General features: G+C 38.3%; 1 protein-coding gene across 2 annotated transcripts in view; it reads left to right on the top strand.

The window, feature by feature from the left end:
- The window catches only part of ipo11 (importin 11), a 112,203-nt gene that overhangs the window by 19,591 nt on the left and 74,251 nt on the right, over positions 1–18,361 (top strand). For both annotated transcript variants that reach the window (XR_011179768.1, XM_069178508.1), the window contains exons 8-15: positions 2,894–2,942; positions 6,239–6,309; positions 6,481–6,673; positions 7,299–7,451; positions 8,190–8,233; positions 10,207–10,297; positions 11,491–11,538; positions 14,977–15,082. Coding sequence is in view for 1 of the 2 variants with exons in the window: in XM_069178508.1 (XP_069034609.1) it covers positions 2,894–2,942; positions 6,239–6,309; positions 6,481–6,673; positions 7,299–7,451; positions 8,190–8,233; positions 10,207–10,297; positions 11,491–11,538; positions 14,977–15,082 (755 nt within the window). In the remaining variant the exon portion in view is untranslated. The remainder of the gene's footprint in view (positions 1–2,893; positions 2,943–6,238; positions 6,310–6,480; positions 6,674–7,298; positions 7,452–8,189; positions 8,234–10,206; positions 10,298–11,490; positions 11,539–14,976; positions 15,083–18,361) is intronic.

Genomic DNA, 18,361 nt, shown 5'->3' with positions numbered 1-18,361 from the left:
AATATTTCCTGTGAACAAATGTCATGTTTGCTCAGCACAGTCAACCTGAACTTTAACAGTAATTTTCAGTAATAAGTCTGTCACGTCAGATAATTATGCATAATGTATAACGGCTATTTTTTGTGAATAGGTCATTGCTGTTATTAACCACTGTGTTTGTTGTTTGTGTTTACTTTGGCCCTCAACACATTTTGTTGGGAATTTGAGCACTTCCTAAATGTAGGAATCATATTGGAAGTTAATGGGAAGATGTTAACAACAACCACATTTTGGATTTAATATATATTTTTTTGTGGTGAAATGACATATTAGGGATGCAACTATTATGTATTGCTTAATAAATTCGTTTTTTGGACTGCAAATTGTCAGAAAATGGCAAACATGCCCATCAGCATTTCCCAGACCTTAAGGTGATACATTCGGATGTCTTTCTTTGTCTGATCATAAATCTAAATCTACAAAATATTCAGTTTTAATTAAGATATATGCGATAGATATGAATGACTTAATTAATTTATTATCAACATTCATTAATTTATTGTCAAGATTCATTAATTGATTATCAAGACTGAATCATTTTCTGTCCGTTGATAAATCATTTCAGTGTTAAACCACACAATTAAAGTAACTTTAATCATCATGTAATATAGTGCAATTCTGTAAATTTGTAATCTTAAAACACAAGATTAAAATGGTGCAGAGTTATTCACAAATTACAATTGAAATAGTCCAGACAAACAGATTTCCCTTTCTGGTTCTGTTGGAGTGATTACTCATGAGGTTATTGCTGGTTTTCTCTCAAAAATACTTGACCCAACTATGTGAAGTGCTTTGGGATGATACAAATTATGATTTGGCACTATATGAACATCTATAAATGTTTCCAGTTTTTTTTTTTTTTTTTTTTTTTTTTTTTTTTTGTACACTGTGTCCATTTTTATCTATATGCTTTAATTCAGCTCATACGATACTTCAGGTGTCGAGTGCAGCGTTACTCATCTATGCACACTGTCACCACATGTAGTTTTGTTTGTTTTGCTGTTTTGTTTCTATCTAGTCTTATCCTGTTTGAACTGGAAAATATATTAACGTTTTTGTTAGTCTGTTAATATTTTTTGGGTACTGGTCTATACAACACCAGTTTGTCCTTGTTAGTGCCGGTTTTTGATACAACATTTTCTCAGGTTGTAATCCAAGCATGTGTAAAGACTCACACATTCACAGTGGAATGAAAATGTTTGGCTCCTTAGTTTTGTTTGTCTCTTTTCTGTGGTGATCGTTGGAATACAAAGACTACTTACTAGTTATTTCCTCTCGCACATGCACATAATGTATGTGTCTGGTTTTGGTTTTATGGTGCAGCGTGTTCAAATTCAACTTTCCCTCAACACAAGCAGTGCAGCCATCTGCTTTTGTTTGGCACTGCTTGCTCATACTCTGCTTGGTGTGTCTTAGCCCCGTGGTAATAGTTTATGGCACTCACTTTTGCATCGCCTGTAAAAACTGTTGTACAGTGGGTCTCCTCACGCATGACATGAGCATTCTGGATGGATTAGGTTCATTTTCTGATCTTAGTGGCACCATTGCTGGAGAACTGAAGCGAGTTGGAAAATACTGACTCTAAAGAATGAAGAACATTGTCAGTTTTTACACAGCCTGCCTCAGTGATGAATTTGAAAACTTATTTTGCAATTTACTTTTTTTTTTTTACCTTCCTGGCTTAATTGTCAAATAAGCAGTGTGGGTGGGAGGCTAAAATGGACAGCTCAGTAGATCTTCATCAGAAACAAAACTCACTTTGGAAATCACTGTTGCTTCTCAGTATGTAAGTAAGTACCATCTCGGAGTTAACAACCATCCTTGTGTGACTACCAAAAAAAAACAAAAAAATGGCTCATTCAGTCGAGCCATTTTAAGGAACAATATACTGCAGCTTTCTACACCCAGGGCTGTGCACATATAATTGACCACACACAATTGAAACATTTGCTAAATTTTAGCCTTGAATTGCCACCCATTGCTCTTTTCTTTGATCACATGTGGCTTTTTGATTGACATTCTTCTGCCTTAACAAACTACTTCTCACAGCACTGCTTCCATGCCCCCTTTGATGCCCAAAACCCAGTCTGAAATATTCCATCTTTTTTTTTTTTTTTACCATCCCAGTTCATTTTATTGACATTTGTTTACTTTTCACTTCATCCTCGTGTATTCTTCACAGTTAGCCTATTTAATTATTTTCCACTTAAATTGTCAAACCTTTTGTTCTGTCACAACTGAGTCACTTGAATATCTGTATTTTGCACTCCCTTCTGCATTTTGAAATTCCTGCATGCTCTATTTAAGTATCTCTTTTCTCATCTTTAATTTTATCCACCTTAGATCAGCCTCTTTTTTGAAGTCCCACCACAGCTTTACAAATGTCTGCTGTGAACTGTAATCTCCCACCGTCTCCGCTGTGCTCCTCTCGTGATCCCACTCTTTCCTTTACTAGCTCTGTTAGGAGCTTTAGTTGCTGGCTGGGCTGCGGTGGCTGAATGTGTGATTAATGACACTTCTGTTGACCTCATGGCTGAACATTAATGCAGAACTAAACAGCTTGCATCTCCATCTATCATCTAATTTCCCATGCTAAACTGCTACTACACCAAGCTACAGAAAATTTATTCTGTTTCATTCTGGGTAGCTGACACTTTTATTTATACTCCTGAGTACAGAGGCGAGTGTACCCACGCACTCTTGCTCATACACAACAGTCAAATACGAAAGATATTCCCTTGTTAGTATATCAGCTTCTGGGCAATACTTATTAAGCAATCATGAGTGATTCAACTGCAGGAATGTTGAAGAGATTCAACTTTATCTCACCCTCTCTTCATCTCTTCCTTTTCAGGGTTTCCTGAATGCAGTGTTTGAAAGGCTAAAACAGTTCTTGGAATGCTGTGAGTACTCGTCTCTTTCTCTGTCCTGAATCTCTGATTCAACGCTTCCCCCTTCAGTAAACAAACGCAGTTACCGGTGCTTCATCTAAGGCATGCAGAAGGCACGTACTTAAAAGTCAAATATATTTTATGATGCCCAAAGTCGAGGTCTCATGGCATAATCTAGGTGTAGAATTAAAAGTTCCGATGGAGTCATCTTGAGGGGCTTGGTTTTTAATTCATGTCTCTTCACAGGTATGAGAAAACGGAAGTACAACTTATGCTCACAATCATTTAAGAGTATGAGCTGGACTCAAGGAATGGGAATCTGCGTAATAGTTAGAGAGAACAGATTAAAGACTCTAGATACACTGCTAGATATGAACATAAAAAAACAAGCAATAAAGATTTACAAAAGTGATTAAGTAATCCCACCCTTCTCCAACTCCTTTCAAATCAAACCATGTTTGCCTCCACTGATATTTTACTAGCTTACATGTGATGGTGATCTGTCACTGTTGTTTCCCAGCCCGGCATCCTGCGTTAACAGCTGTTGAAGTTTTATACTCTGATCTTTTGAAAAAACAAATTGTGCTACTTTAATATTTTTCACTGTGCTCTTACATTTCTTCATGTACTCCTTGTTTTTTTTTTTGGTTATAGAGGAGCACTTGTGCTCCTTTGGAAATAGGTCAGTGTAGAGTCCTACTGTTGTAGTACTCACATGAGCTGAGTAGAACTGAAATCTAACCATACTGAGCCGGAACTCCCTTCAGTGGCAGATATTTGCCCTTTTAGATTAAATAGTTCCAGGTACTAAAAAAAACAAAGAAAAAATGCCCAGGAACCAAAAATCCCCGTTTCCCTGTTTGTAAGGTATATTAGAGTGATGTTTTCCAAAGTATCTACTGTTGTCCTCATACTAATACCACCATCCTAAAAGTAGAGTTGGCCAGTGTCTTCATCATTGTGTGAATGAAGCTGTACAGTGAAAGCAGCTGCAGTATTAAACACTAGGCTATTTTCAGACAGTCACTCCCTTCACTTGATCTCACTGTCAATGATCCCTCTTTTTTCTTTTCCATACAAGTTTGGCAGAGTCAACTCCACGAGCTGCCATAGCAGCAGATGCTAGCTAATATAATTTTGTATATCAGCCACTACCATCACCTCCAATATTCACTCTGCTGATGGCAAAGGAGACAAGTTCAGGGTACTGTTGGTATTTGGGGCTGGCAGATAATGGAAACGGAAAGGCAGCTCACAGCCGGGGCGGTGAGAAATATCAGCTCTGCACAGCCTGATAAGGTCTGCCATATAAACAGGTGTTTTTCGGACACTCTTTGTGCTCCATTCAGATGTCTGGCTTTTTCTGTTTGATGTTTGTCCCCCAACTGAGGTCACCTGTGTACCTTTGTCAGTCACCATATTGTTGAAAACTTTTTTGCTAAGCTACCTGTCTGTCAGAAATAATGACTACCCTTTTGTTTCATCGGCATTCCTCTTGTCTATGTCTAGATTAGCAGATTTTGTCGGCTCAGATAAATTACCTCGGTGACTGATGACTTTGGACAACATCTGCTAACATTACCAGGTGTCACACACCTGCAGACAAAGAAACAGTGGAATGGACACTTTGACAATAAAATATAACGGTGTTTTGATCTGCATGATTGCTGATCTAGACAAAATCTGAAAAAAGCAAGTGAACGACACATCCTTTGAGCCAGCTAACCTTTTTAATGACTCTATTATCGCTTTAAATTAGTACTTGCTGAATTAAATTAATGTGTGTATAAAGCAAGAGGAAAACAATGACTGCCTGTTCAGAGATGATTGGACAAATGCCAGAGACAGTTATTGTCTCTACTGATTTCATCGGTGGGGTTGACAAGAAGGTAAACTACATGGGACATATTTATTAGCTCTGGCATTATGAGTGGTTTTATGGAGCCAACATTTACATCAGAGGGAATGAGTCATTCATTTTTTAGTTCTTTTATTACTGTACTTTATTATATGCACCAGTACTTGTAATGGGCCCATGGGACTATTGCAAGGCAGCAAGGTCAAGTGGGAATTTTACCTTAAAGAAAGTAAATTTCTTCAAGTAAATCAAGATAAAAATAAATTTGACACCCTCTTTCTTTTACTGCCCCTATTGTAATATGCTGCAACTGCTGCTGTTGGCTTTTGATACCGGCTGCAAATCATATCTGTTGGGTAGAGGCTAAAATATTTGTTGCCCATGGTTTTTACTTAAGTCCTAAGATGGTTTATAGAGGAGTCTGTCAGTATTAGGCAAACTGCCATATACACTACATAAATATTTAGTATTTTCTGACTTAGCACTGTAATACTCTTTTTTTTTTTTATGCTGATGACACCCTCTCTTGAAACTTGAGACACTTTGATGTTCCCAATCCTAAATGGAAATCTAATTGAGCATCGTAAACACTTTGGAATCTTGTTATATAGTAGATTGTCCCAAAAAAACTGATGTTAAACAACTTGGCTCAAATTGGATAGTTATACCAAGAAAAACCTACTATATGATTAACAGTAGAATACAATTAAGTGAGCAAGAATAGCTCCTCATATATTCCCATTACTTTCATTAAAATCCACTGGATTCAAAAGCTTGAATAATATGTAAGTTGCTCCCTCTGTCTATGTTCCTAGAGAGAACACTATAACTGTGTTTTAGTCAGGATTCACTTGTGGTCAAGAGATATTTGAGTATTTGTAATTAAATGAATATAGATCTTTCACTTTGAAACATAACTTTTACACAGCATTACATTTCATGAATGTAAGTCAGCCACTGCATTTACAATAAATAAGCTCTACTTAGGTGTCCTGATAGAGGCATATATACTTAATTTTTTTTTTTTTTTTTTTTACTTTGGTAAATTTCACATTAGAACACCTAATTTCACTAATTTTAAAATCATTTTTGGCAATAGTTCTGTCAGTCCTGTGTGCTGCAGTAACTGGGGACTGGTGGCTGTGATTTGGCACTATATACATAAAATTCAGTGAAATTGATGTTGCTTCATGTGAGGTGTTTAAGGGACATCTACTGAAAGAAAAACTAAAGACTGTGTAATGTGTGATGTATTTTTCTTTCTTTCTGAATGTATTTTTATAAAATTTTTATGAATAGGTGTCATTGAGGAAGCGGTATTGTAGTCAAGATATTGGCACCGTTATTATACATTTTTGAACAATGCCCAACCATACCCAAGGAGGCTGTATGTTTGTGTTAAGTGTACTGCTTCTGTGAAGTAACAAGCCCGTATGGTTTTGTGTTTCAGGTCGCCAGGTTGGTTCAGATAGCACATGCAGAGAAAAGCTGGAAAAGACGATCATACTATACACTAAAGTTGTGAGTTTACTTCAATATTATTGAAATAGAAATACATTAAAATTGTCTGTTTCATTATTAATGTACAAGTTGTATATTTTGCATTGCATAGTTTCCAGCTCAATTTTGTTTTAATCTTGTTCCCTTTCTGTGTTTGTCTTCTTCTGCACTTTTCCCCTCCTTTCCATGTAGCTGTTAGATTTCCTGGAGTGCCATCCATGTGCATTTATACCTCTAATCCAGCGTTCCCTGGAGTTTGCAGTTAGCTACGTGTTCACACCTGAAGGAGAAGGAGTGACCTTTGAGCGATTCATTGTTCAGTGCATGAACCTCATCAAGATCATTGTAAAGAATGAGGCCTACAAACCTGCTAAGAACATTGACGGTAGGATGTGAATGCTTTGTAAAAGAGAGGAAGGCTGGAGAATATGAAGGATGAATGATGTGATAACAACAAGAAAGTAAAAAAAAACATGGTAGATTAGTGATCAAAATTGCAGACATGGATGAGGAATAGAAAAATCGGAATGAAAGCTGCACAATGTCGTAATACCATCGGTTTCACTGTTCCTCACCACAGCTCATGTTTATTTCATGCAGTCAGAAGCATGCAGAGCTTCATAAGCAATGGAGGACTGCACTTGGTCTTTGTTCTGTCAGCTGGCATGGCCTTTGGTGTGCCTTACTGAAGATCCATCTCCAAAGCAATTATTCTAGCGAGCCACATTTTTGTGTTTCTTGGTTTATTGCCCTGGTTTCGTTTGAATGTGCTGAGGGTCCAGAGATAAGTCTTACTTCCGGTTCGATTTATAAATGAAGAATGCTTCAAACAAAAGACGGTACCAATATGACTCAATGCAATGCATGCATTCTATTAAGTAACTGTACGTTAGATAACTGTAATTGTGTTTAAATATTAATGGTGAGTTCATTCTTCTAATTTCCTTTATTCCTTTTTGATTCTCTTCTTCTGTCATTGTGACTCCTCTCCCTCCCTTCTCCGCCTTCAGACAGTAAACCAGAAAGTCTGGAGGCTCACAAGATCAAGACAGCCTTCTTCACACACCCCACTCTGACAGAGATTGGGCGCCGGCTCGTCTCACACTACTTCCTTCTCACAGAGGAAGAGCTGGCAATGTGGGAAGAGGACCCGGAGAGCTTTGGTAATAGCACATCCCCAGATACTCGGGCCGAATCCAAATGTCCAGACTTATCTGGACTTGCAGACTGGCCCAGTTAACACGCATGTTCTCAGGAAGTCCAGGACGAGAAGAGTTTGATAATTCATGAAGTCAGCACTGTGGCTATGGGTATTTTTTGATGTACTAGTGATGTGGTATCAATAATGGTATCTTGAAATGTGATTTATAACCTAAAGCATCAGACAAGTGTTTTTTTTTTCTAGCTGTTATTTAACATTAAATTCAGTGTTAATGCATTGATGTTTAAAATAGAGGAGCAATTTCATCACAATTTGTAAAATGCTATAAGTTGTGGTCACATGCTAATATTTATCTCAAGCAGTATTACTCCATGTTTTATAAGTTGTGTGTATTTGTGTGCTATCAAGGATATAAGAAGGTCAATATCGTGGTGTTGGTTTTAACTATAGCTGCAGACAAGCTCTGGCTAACAGATTTTATTTTCCTTGCAGCCCAGTGTCCTCATAGACTTGATCAAATAACCACTCAGACACAATACTTCATAATGTTGAGCCCATAAGGGCCCAGTGTGGCAGTGCAGAGTGTTGATATTTGGATTCAGTTTTATGGTCAGATAGAGCCACATATTACGGTGTAAAAAAACATGTCAAGCTGTACAGAGTTGTTGCCGTGCAACCTCAGGCAAAACCTACCGATCAGCATTTTCTACGAAGTAAACATTTTTCATTATCTCTCCAGCCGTTGAAGAAACAGGTGGCGACTCTTGGAAATACAGTCTACGGGTAAGTAAAGATGACATTTTCTACGTACACGCATACCAAGAAATGGTCCATTTTATATCTTTGTTCTAATCACCCCAGCAGTAGGATCGTATAGTTTTTATGTTCGTGTCCAGTGGTGATCGTTGTACAATCTGTTTATTCTGCTCTGACAGGTTTGATGTTGAAAAAGGAAAATAAATAATGAATCATATTCCCTCGTAAAAAATAACAAGTTCAGCATCAACTCATGAACCCTTAACTTGAAGAGAAATGTTGATGAGAAGAAACTAAATCAGTCCCCTGAGTTTGTGATAAAAATGAAATGTCTGGAATGTCTTTATTACTAAAATATATAAATGTAGAATTAAAGAACCACGGCAACATTGCAGTGTCATTTCTATAATATTAATTGTGACAAATCTTTTTAGTGTGTGCTATATTTTCAAAAATTCAAAGCAGCGTTATATGTGGTGGCCCTTAGAAAGGTGTATACATTACAGCATCAGAAAACAGTTCGTGCTGCCTGGAGCTTCACAGCTTTTCTTGGCGGCTGACTACTTAGTTGGCAGAGGCTCATCGTCAGCTGTTGCGGATGCATAACATAATCTCTTATCCACGGTCTTATATTTGCTGTCAAGTCCTTATTTCTCTTTGCCTTCCCGTTCTGCGTTGGGCCCCATTTGACTTGCTTTCATCACTTGGGCTGACAAACTTTTGCCCTGATGTTTTCTTTGAAGTACAGTGACGCCATTCCTTGATTGAACTTCAAGGTCGTGTCGCGAGCCTTTTTATTCATTTAAAAATCGCTGCAGAAGAAGAAAAGTGGGATTACGGTCCATGAGAATTTATTCAAGAGTTAATTACATACAAATTTGGATTTCTCAGTAGAAAAAGGCTATTTAAGAGCTTCACTTACTTTTTAATCCATCAGTGTTTCTTTTTTTTTTTTTTTTAGGTCAGTGTTACATTATGGAGTACATAAAGACATTCAGAGATTAAAACACTAGCTGCCTAATTAATATTTTTAATGCAAATTTAAGAATATGCTAAGAGTTTTTAACTGTTTTGTTTTAGTAAAATAGTTAAGATCATAATTTTAAAGGACTTTTTTCTGGATAAATGGCTCATGGAGATGGACTAATCTGTGGATCCATGCTGAGAAGAATCAGCACATAGGCTTGAGAGGTTAATTTTAGATTGGATTCAGTTAGTTTTACACGTTCTCTTCTGTAAATGCTTAACGCTTGTTAAGGAGCTCATCCCTTTCCCTCAACAGTGCATTTCCTCTTTTTGACCTTCGTATTAGCACATCGTCATGCTCAAGAGGGTTCTGGGATCAAATGTCCGTGCCTATCGTTTCTTTCTATGGTCACCAATTCTAATGGTTGATTATAGATGACCTTCCCTTATCAATATTCCCACCTGTCTATACAGACCAGAGAGTTTTGTGTTTGCGCAATTAGGTTTTTAGAAGTGTCATGTAACCTCTGGCCTTTTGCTATCAGAGAGGAAGGGAAATACTTACATGCTGTGAGATGTCACTGATACCATGTCGCATGGCATGTATATGTAGGAACAGATCGGTCAGATTTCTCGCACCTTTTAGATGGTATTGATTCTTTTCTTTGGTGACATCGAAAACCAATAATCTAATCACGGGGGGTGCACCATTTCTCTATTGAACACAGACACACAAACACAGAAATCCCCTGACAACGTCATATTTACTTTTTATTGAGCTGTTAACTCGATGCAATGTTTACCATTATTTGTGGGAGTGAGTTTGTCAAGCCAATTTGTGTACAGTTTTTTTTTTCTCTTTCTGACAAAACTACACAGTTGGTTGCCAAGAGTGTCGATAGATGTGATACTAGGGAAAAGAAAACATGAATTATAATTATGACTTCCACATACAGTAACATCATGCGTGTGCCTTCCCTTCTGGCAATTAACTAGCTTTCTGTTTGTCCCTTCTGCTCTGTTTCTCTGTTCAGCCGTGTACTGAGGTGTTGTTCCTGGATATCTTCCACAACTACAGTCAGACCCTGACACCAGTGCTATTGGATATGGTTCAGAATCTACAAGGTCAGCTAAAACGTCAATTCAAATATTATTACCTGCCAAACACACAGTCTGCTCTCGTTCCAGTGGAATTTTAAACATCTTTTCACGACAGGAAAAACATGTAGTCTTGAGCCAGTTAATTAGATACACCTAGCTAAAACAATGTTCTCATACTGTTCTGAAATACATAAATATATTCCATTTATTGTCGTTTTGGGGACTGATTGTGAAAGGTATTATGTGGGCTAGTTTTTAATGAGAGTGAGAGGTCTTTCTAATATTTGTCCACCCCAATGCAATCATAAAGAGCCCCTTTATCATGTATTTTAATTTAAATTGTGGACTTTTTGTGCTGTCTTTTATGAACCCTACGCAAAATATTTTAAACCTCCTTTGATTCTGAACAATGTTGTGCCCATACAATTGCCTAACATTGCCTCAGTTCACCTGTAACATAGATAGATGTGCTTCAGATCACAGACCCTATTTCCCATCATTAACTGAAGCACTGTTACCTCAAAGCAAGTGATGCATATTTCATGTCAGAAAACAGTTGGTGTTCATGTTGCCTTAAGTAGTCACGGAATCTGTAACATGCAATCTGAAGTCCTGATAGTACCTTGAGGTTCCCCGGAGACGACCATCATAACCACCACCCTCATCTCTCATCTCTCCAGTCACTCAGTCACTCAGTCACACAGTGTCTCTCTCTCACACACACACACACACACACGCACACGCACACGCACACGCACGCATATGTTGGGCACACTGCTCCTGGTCTCCTGGGGCTACTGGCGTGTAGCTCTTGTTCTATTGCTTTATTGTTGCCATTGCTCACAAGGGCGGATTAAAGGGTCTGTTTCTCCCTTGTGGCTCAAGCTGCTCTCCTTTTCAAGTGACAGAGTGGAAATTGGTTCTGTTGCAGCAAGGAAAATGCGAGATTGAGTAATTGTATGGTTGAAAGAAGGCACCGATTGATTTTGAAACGGGAGTACACAGCAAGGACTAATAGAGAGGGAGTGGACAGACCAGTAAAATGACTAATCAACACTGATAGAGAGGTGCTCACGCCTTTTCAAGTTTCAAGTGTGTTGTGATATGGTCACTGGGTGGATTAAATTCTACCCTTCTTTTGTTGTCATTGAACAATGTTTGTATAGTAAGCATATTGCAAATTGCATTCAATTACATGTATGTTTGTGTCTTTTCAGGCCCGACCAATGTGGAGGACCGTGTTCAGTTGCTAATGAAGGATGCAGGTCAGTCAAAGGCTCACCTAATCGTGCTGTTTCAATAACTGCTACCATCCTTTATGTCAGTTTTGTTAGCTCATAAAATTGCCAAAGTTAGAGTTTTCTAGTGTTATTATTTTATCTTTGCAAAATCTGAAAGTTGTGAAGTTGCAATGTTTTCCAAACCCAATGCTAACAAATGGAGTGAGAGAAATTTACATTCAGACATATTAACACCGACATTAAGACACATTTGAATAGAAAGAGCTTTAAGATGCATAACACCTCATTTCTGGCGAGGATAAAAAAAAAAAAAAAAAAAAAAAAAAAATCCTAATTGTTTGAGAGATTGCCTTTTTTTTTTGTTACCTTTTTACAATGTAGTCCGTTCTTGCAATAGTGCTCTTGCACTATGTGACATCCATAGGCTTCTCTTTTCCCCTGTCTTGTCTTTTCTGCCGTGTCTTTTTCTTATCTCTATCTGCTTTTATTATTTATAACTCTTTGGCTGACCAGGGCTGCTGCTCTGATGGTTTTATGGTATAAAATCATTGCCTGTGAAGAGGGTATCTGTTAAAGCCTGATGCCTGTAGCGATCCCAGCAGACTGCTGACAGTGTTGATATAACAGCCGACACCATTGGGATGATGAAGCTGTTCTGTGGTAGAAACAGCAGTGACAGAAAATCATAGCTGTGAGAGCTAAAGCTGGTTCAAGGCCGAGCAGGGCTCTTACTCAGAGCAGTGTTGATATATATATATATATATATATATTTTTTTTTTTTTTCTCCAAGGAAATAAATGGGACAAAATTTATAATTGTGCTAATACAATTAGAAACTAAGACCTTGACTAAATTATGTGAAAAATCGGGTCCAGTGTTTTTCTGTGTACCAATCCAACGTTACCCGCCATAGCTTGCGTCAATGAGCGGAAGAGTTGAACAGGGCACATTAGTTCATCCTACAGTACGTGCTACAATGACATTTGTTATATATAATATGCAGTGCTGCATAATAACCACAGTTGTGACAAAACCACAACCTCCTGCTCTAGAGTCTTTTTATAGCTGACAAATGCTGCTAACTGGCATTTAACCAAACGTAAACCACTCTTGAAGGCAGCGTTATTAATTTTTGTCGCTGCAGATATCCATGAGGTGTTTACAGGTTTTTATATTACCTGTATCAGTCATATGCTTTTCATTTTGATGCTGCAGGGACATTAACTTGCAAATCAAATTTTTTGGGAATGCAGAATAGTGCAGACCCAGAAATGATTATACTGTATCCCAAAGCCAGCCAAATTGAATTGAGTAACAGAAAACATCGTGTTGTATTGACAATAAGGAAGTCATCAGATTCGCATTACACGATTATCATGCCGGAAATAATTCACAAACAAAATCATTATAATTATAATGCTATCAGCAGGGATATCATGTTAAACCGGCAGTAATGAGAGGTGGCAGTATTACTCTTTAGCATATGTTGACATCCGCCACTAAACACACAAAAATGAAAGAGCCGACACATTGTATTTGGATTGAAAATAGCTGACAACCGATCTGCGCAAGGCCCGGCAAGTTTCACATAAGGTAGACGAGAAGTTAGTCTTAGCCAAACTAGTCGGCTATGAAAGACTCCTTCACAATGCTATATGTATATATACTACTGCACTATCTTGTGCATTTATGGTTTTGAGTCCTGGCCCATTTTTTTGTTTTTGTCTTTATGGAAATATTCAAAAACTGCATGATTTATTTAAAGCAAGTATTTCTTCTCCCCGACCTAGTGCTGCTTAATTTCTTTGTTCTCAAAAGTTACAAAGGAGTAATGCATGCTGGGAAATGCTCATTTGTTTTGTCGGAAGACCTCACCCCATTTAATTTGTGATATGTTGTGTGTCAAAGAGGCATTTTACATTGTTGGGATTGCAGCTGTTTCACAATCCTCTATGAAAAGCACATTTGGCCATTGTAATTAATGGTCACAGCAATTTGCATATGGAACGGATCACTAGTTTAATTGTTATGCAACTGTGCTATTTATAAGGTTGGGGATACTTGCAGTCAGCTGAGACTGATGAAGTGACTTGAATAAAACATTTCTCCCACTAAACTTTAACTTTGGTTCCAGATGAAGCTGGATAATTGAGCATGCCTCAAAACAGCTCTGCCTTGCTTTTCCTCTTTGGCTTTTCACTCTGTTTTTCTCTCATACACACTAGGGGTGGACGGCATGGCCCTAAAATAATATCACCACATATCTGGGTATTTTTGCGATAACGATATTTTTTAAGTCAAAATCCAGAAAAATACGTGATTATTCATTTGAATCCCATACAATTTCTACAAACATGTTATAGATTTATTTCAGCATAAACGTAACATTATACCATCAAATATTCACAAAAAACTAAACAAAAAGCATCGCTGTTCTTTAGTTGTAAACAACAGTAACTCAAAGTGAGATTCGGGTTCTGTATAAAGCACTGAGTGGGGGATTTGGAGGTGCAGAGGTGCAGGAGAGGGGCCGCTCTGCCAGGACGACGACATGATCAGCCGCAGAGCTTCTAACTACTTCCTCACCCCTGTTGGCAGATTCAGCGACGTGTAGGCCTGATTTTTCTGAAATGCGGCGTCTACGTTCGCCCATTAATAACGTGCTTCTGTTGAACTTTTATTTCGTAACGACTCGACTGGTTCACCAGAGCGTCTGCTGCGCTCCGCGTGAGGAGCTCTTTGTGTGTGAAGTGGAGCGCAGCTGCCTGGTGTGAAGCACACAGAGAACAGAGGAGGAACGGAGGAGAAATAGCTCCAACGTCAATTATGCTCGTAACCGAGCTGAAAACCTGCCGAATACAGCGGCTCTCAGTCGTGCCTGTTGCTCGCTACGCTGCAAATGCGTGCCATACATTTCTGCTGCGTAAAAGTATGAAGTCATTACATCCATTCACGATATACATTTTTTTTTATTTTTTATTTTTTATTTTTTTATAAATATCGTCACAAAATTGTACCGGTATTATCGTGAACGATATGATATGGCACACCACTAATTCACGCATAAATCACACACTTGCAGACATACAGTACATCTCAATATAGTCCCTCCCACCGCCAGCCTTACATACAACTACAGAATTAAAGTAATGGAAAAGGTGTGTTTCTCTCCCATTAAATCTTCTCCTTTTTCTGTCTTTGTTCTTTTCCACTCACTCCCCTTGTCTTCTTTTTGAATCTAAAAATGTATTTTTCAAGATAAAATATCATAGAAACACACACCATCTCTTATATTTGTTTTGTTTGGGTCCCTTTATCTCCCTCTATGATATTGCTCTCATACTACCACCCCTTTTCTAATCTATGTTTTATCATTATTTGTTTCTTTTTAGTTCTGAATTTCATTATGAATACTGTGACTGATTGATACTGATTATCCAACTGTGGTTGTTTTGTCTGCAGTTTACAATGCAGTTGGACTGGCAGCCTACGAGCTCTTTGACAATGTGGACTTTGACCAGTGGTTCAAGAATCAACTCCTTGGAGAGCTCCAAGTCAGCCATCACAGGTATTGTTTTGGAAGTAATGCAGTTGTTTTCCCCCCCATATCTTTATTTCATTTCTCTCCGTTTCAATATTTTATACAGTGCAATCAAAATAATACCCAGCTCTGCCTAAACTAGGAAAATGCTTTTGGTAATTCTCTCAGAAGAGTTGGAGGGAGTCAGGTTGCCTTCTCAAACCCTTCAGTGTTTATATTTAAAAAAAAAGTAGGTGGTGAACGACACTGCTTTTAGTCCAAATCACATATGAGCTCATAAATTACCGCAGAGTTAAATTGCAATCTGTGTGCCGAATTTAATAGGCTTTTATGAGGACATTCTTATTGCAGTGCATTTTAAATTAATTGTATTTTATATATTGCATTCTATAATTGATGTACTCTGATTTGAAGGTGATCACTTTTGTTTATGGCACATTTGGTCTCACAAGAACTATACAGGGTTGAAACAATAATAGTGAAACTTAGACCAGCCGAGTGGCTCTTTTTTAAATGGTTGTGTTACTCTATGTGAGCTCACATTCACACAATAGTGCTGTCTGATATGTTGCATAGTTAACACTCCTTCTAGTGTAATTCAAATTAACTGACTATCGACCTCTTTCCCGTCTCTTGATAACAGTCAGTAGCAGAGTGAAATCATGCCCAAAAAGCTCATAAATAAGACACTAATACTTGGAGTCAATTTCCGTCATGGTCACATCAACAGCTTCTGCTTGTATTCACACAATCACGCTACGAGCAGCAGCCAAGCTTGTTATAACATCGGCCCTCACGCAGACTAATAAAATAAAACAACAACAATCAAAAAAACAGTTGTCCAAAAACTCGGAACGAACCTATTCACGGGTCTATAGTCAGCTCAAGTAACGATAAACAGGAAGCTGCCAGATGAGTTGTTTTTTCTAACACTTTTTAAGTGTTGAAAAAAACAGAATGGCCAAAGGCGAGGTAGTACGAGTGAAACGAGGAACAAAGAAGTGCTTCGCACACACAGACTCCAAGACCATCAAAGCAAAAAGCCTGCAGCATTCAAAAGGTCGGCCACTCAAGTCGGTGCTGACGTCAGAGGACAGGCATGCTGATGTCACTGTGCAGGTGCGAGTCAACCCTCCACTTTTACCTTTTTTTTTAATTTATTTTTTTATTACTTTTTCTTTTCGTAAGATTGTTCACCTCCTCATCCCAATTGTGTTTTTGATTTTTCAAAACTGCACTTTATTGTTTGTTTTGTTTGGACAAATGGAGCTCATCGAGACACAACGTAAACTGACCAGAGATGTCACTAGAGGATAGGAAGAAGAAGAAACCCAAATGAGCAAAAAGCACAGTGATGCAGCCAAAGGACACCTCTCCTTTTTTTTTTTTTTCTCAATCTTTTATGCACTTGCATATCCATTTATTAAAAAGTGGTGCAATAATGAGAAACCTGTAAGAAAACCATCCTGAAAGAATCATGCCACATGTCATATTTACTCTTCAGCTGCTCAAAGATGAAAGAGTACTTCCGAGCTTGTTAACTGGCATCGCAGTGGACACAGCAGTGGCATGTCAGCCCAGAGCAGAGTGACCGTCAAAAGCAATCAAACATTTTCAAAACATTTAACTGTGGAGTTGACCTCCAAATATAATACATTGCATGTGTTAACAGCAATGAAAGAATGTCACCGAGTGCGACAGCCTGGTAATACATATAATATAAATACATTATTGGCTTTAATCACCTGAGGAAAATTGTTGACAATGAAAAGATAACACTGACCTTATCCTCTAACTGTCAAATAATGTATTTTTAAGCGACGGAGATGTGCTCAGATGATAACCCTATTGCTTTGTTCTGAGAGGATTTTCTACATTCAGGAAAGCCAACGTTAGTTACACGAATGGCAGCAGATCAACTTTTCAACTCCCATTAATATCCGTGTTCTGAGGTGCTAAAGGAAGCTGTATTTCTGTCAGATTTCAGATGTTCACACCGTCTTTTGAAGCGCTTTCTGCATGATTCTTTCTGCTAGTTTCAGCATGGATTTAAATAGTGTCTCCGTCACCGAGTGGAGGTCTTTCTTGTGTGTGAGTGTGTGAGCATACATATGTTCACAGACTTCCTTGCATTCACGTTGCTTGTCTTCACGTTGTCAGCATGTCATCTTGTTTTACATTCTGTGGCAATTCAATATTTGATTCTCAATTCTCAGTGGAGTGCAGCGGAAAGAAGAATATAATTCTTCAGATATGTGGGGAAAAAACTCTGCCGCTAAAGTTCATCAAACTCTCACATTTTTCCCTGCTTGATCTCTGTCTAGAATGGGGAGTAACATGTGACATCTCACCACACTTAAGTCACTCTATGTACATTTCACCCAGCAGCTAAAGTAACCGCTGGTCAATCGTTAAAAGTCCACTACTTCTCTGTTCGCCTTTCCTACATATTTAATCTGAAACCTCTCATTATCAAGCAGCATCTTTTGTCACACTCAGAGCACCTTAACACCAAATTTCTCCTCTGCATGCTGCAATGCATACATTTTGAACGGATTTGTATGGATTGTGGTTTTATTTCATGCGTAGGATCTTCTATTTGATACTGTAGATGTAAACGACACCTTTTAAACATTATGCATATTACATAATACCACCAGACAGTCACCAGACAGTTACAAATCCCTGTTCCATACTGTGGAGGCCCACAATTGAAAAAGCTGTCACACTTGTGGCAGTGACTAAACAAGAGACCTGTTGTGCCTTGGTATCAAAGCCAGCCATGCCAGACATCAGTGCTTTGCACAACTGCCCAAGAGGATGTTCCTTTTTTACTGATGCTGCTTTCAGGTTAATCCCAAAGGTGCAGTTGGATTGACACTGGGAAATAGCGAGGACCAGGTCATGAAGTGTGTATTGTAGACTTGTGATAATTTCTAATGGTCTGTGCCGCCTGACTTATCTCTACTCAGTTCAAGTTTTTGTGCTGTGCTACACTCGGCAAAGTGCCACAACTGTACAGTCTTCTAATGATCCTCTCTAGCTCACGACAGTAATACTTTTCAATGTTACCTATTCTGTCTGTTCCATACATCATTATTTGCAGTTTATTTAGGTGCTTATTTTGCAAATAATAAAGAGTGACCCTCTGCTTTTGCAAGACAGGGTCGATATTATATGTAGTCACAGAGTGCGCAAACACAATAAATTAACAGAAAATACTGATTTGTCCTGTCTGATCCAACAACTTTTATGCCTCCAGGGTGCTGACAGCAGGTGTCCGTCCATTCTTTCGTCCGATTTTTG

Source organism: Embiotoca jacksoni, unplaced genomic scaffold (genome assembly GCF_022577435.1).
Source record: "Embiotoca jacksoni isolate LCO1_2020_lvr unplaced genomic scaffold, fEmbJac1.0.p SCAF_8, whole genome shotgun sequence".
Classification (NCBI taxonomy): Eukaryota; Metazoa; Chordata; class Actinopteri; family Embiotocidae; genus Embiotoca; species Embiotoca jacksoni.
The sequence above is the reverse complement of the archived record's forward strand: the minus strand, read 5'-3'. Positions and strand labels throughout refer to the sequence as shown.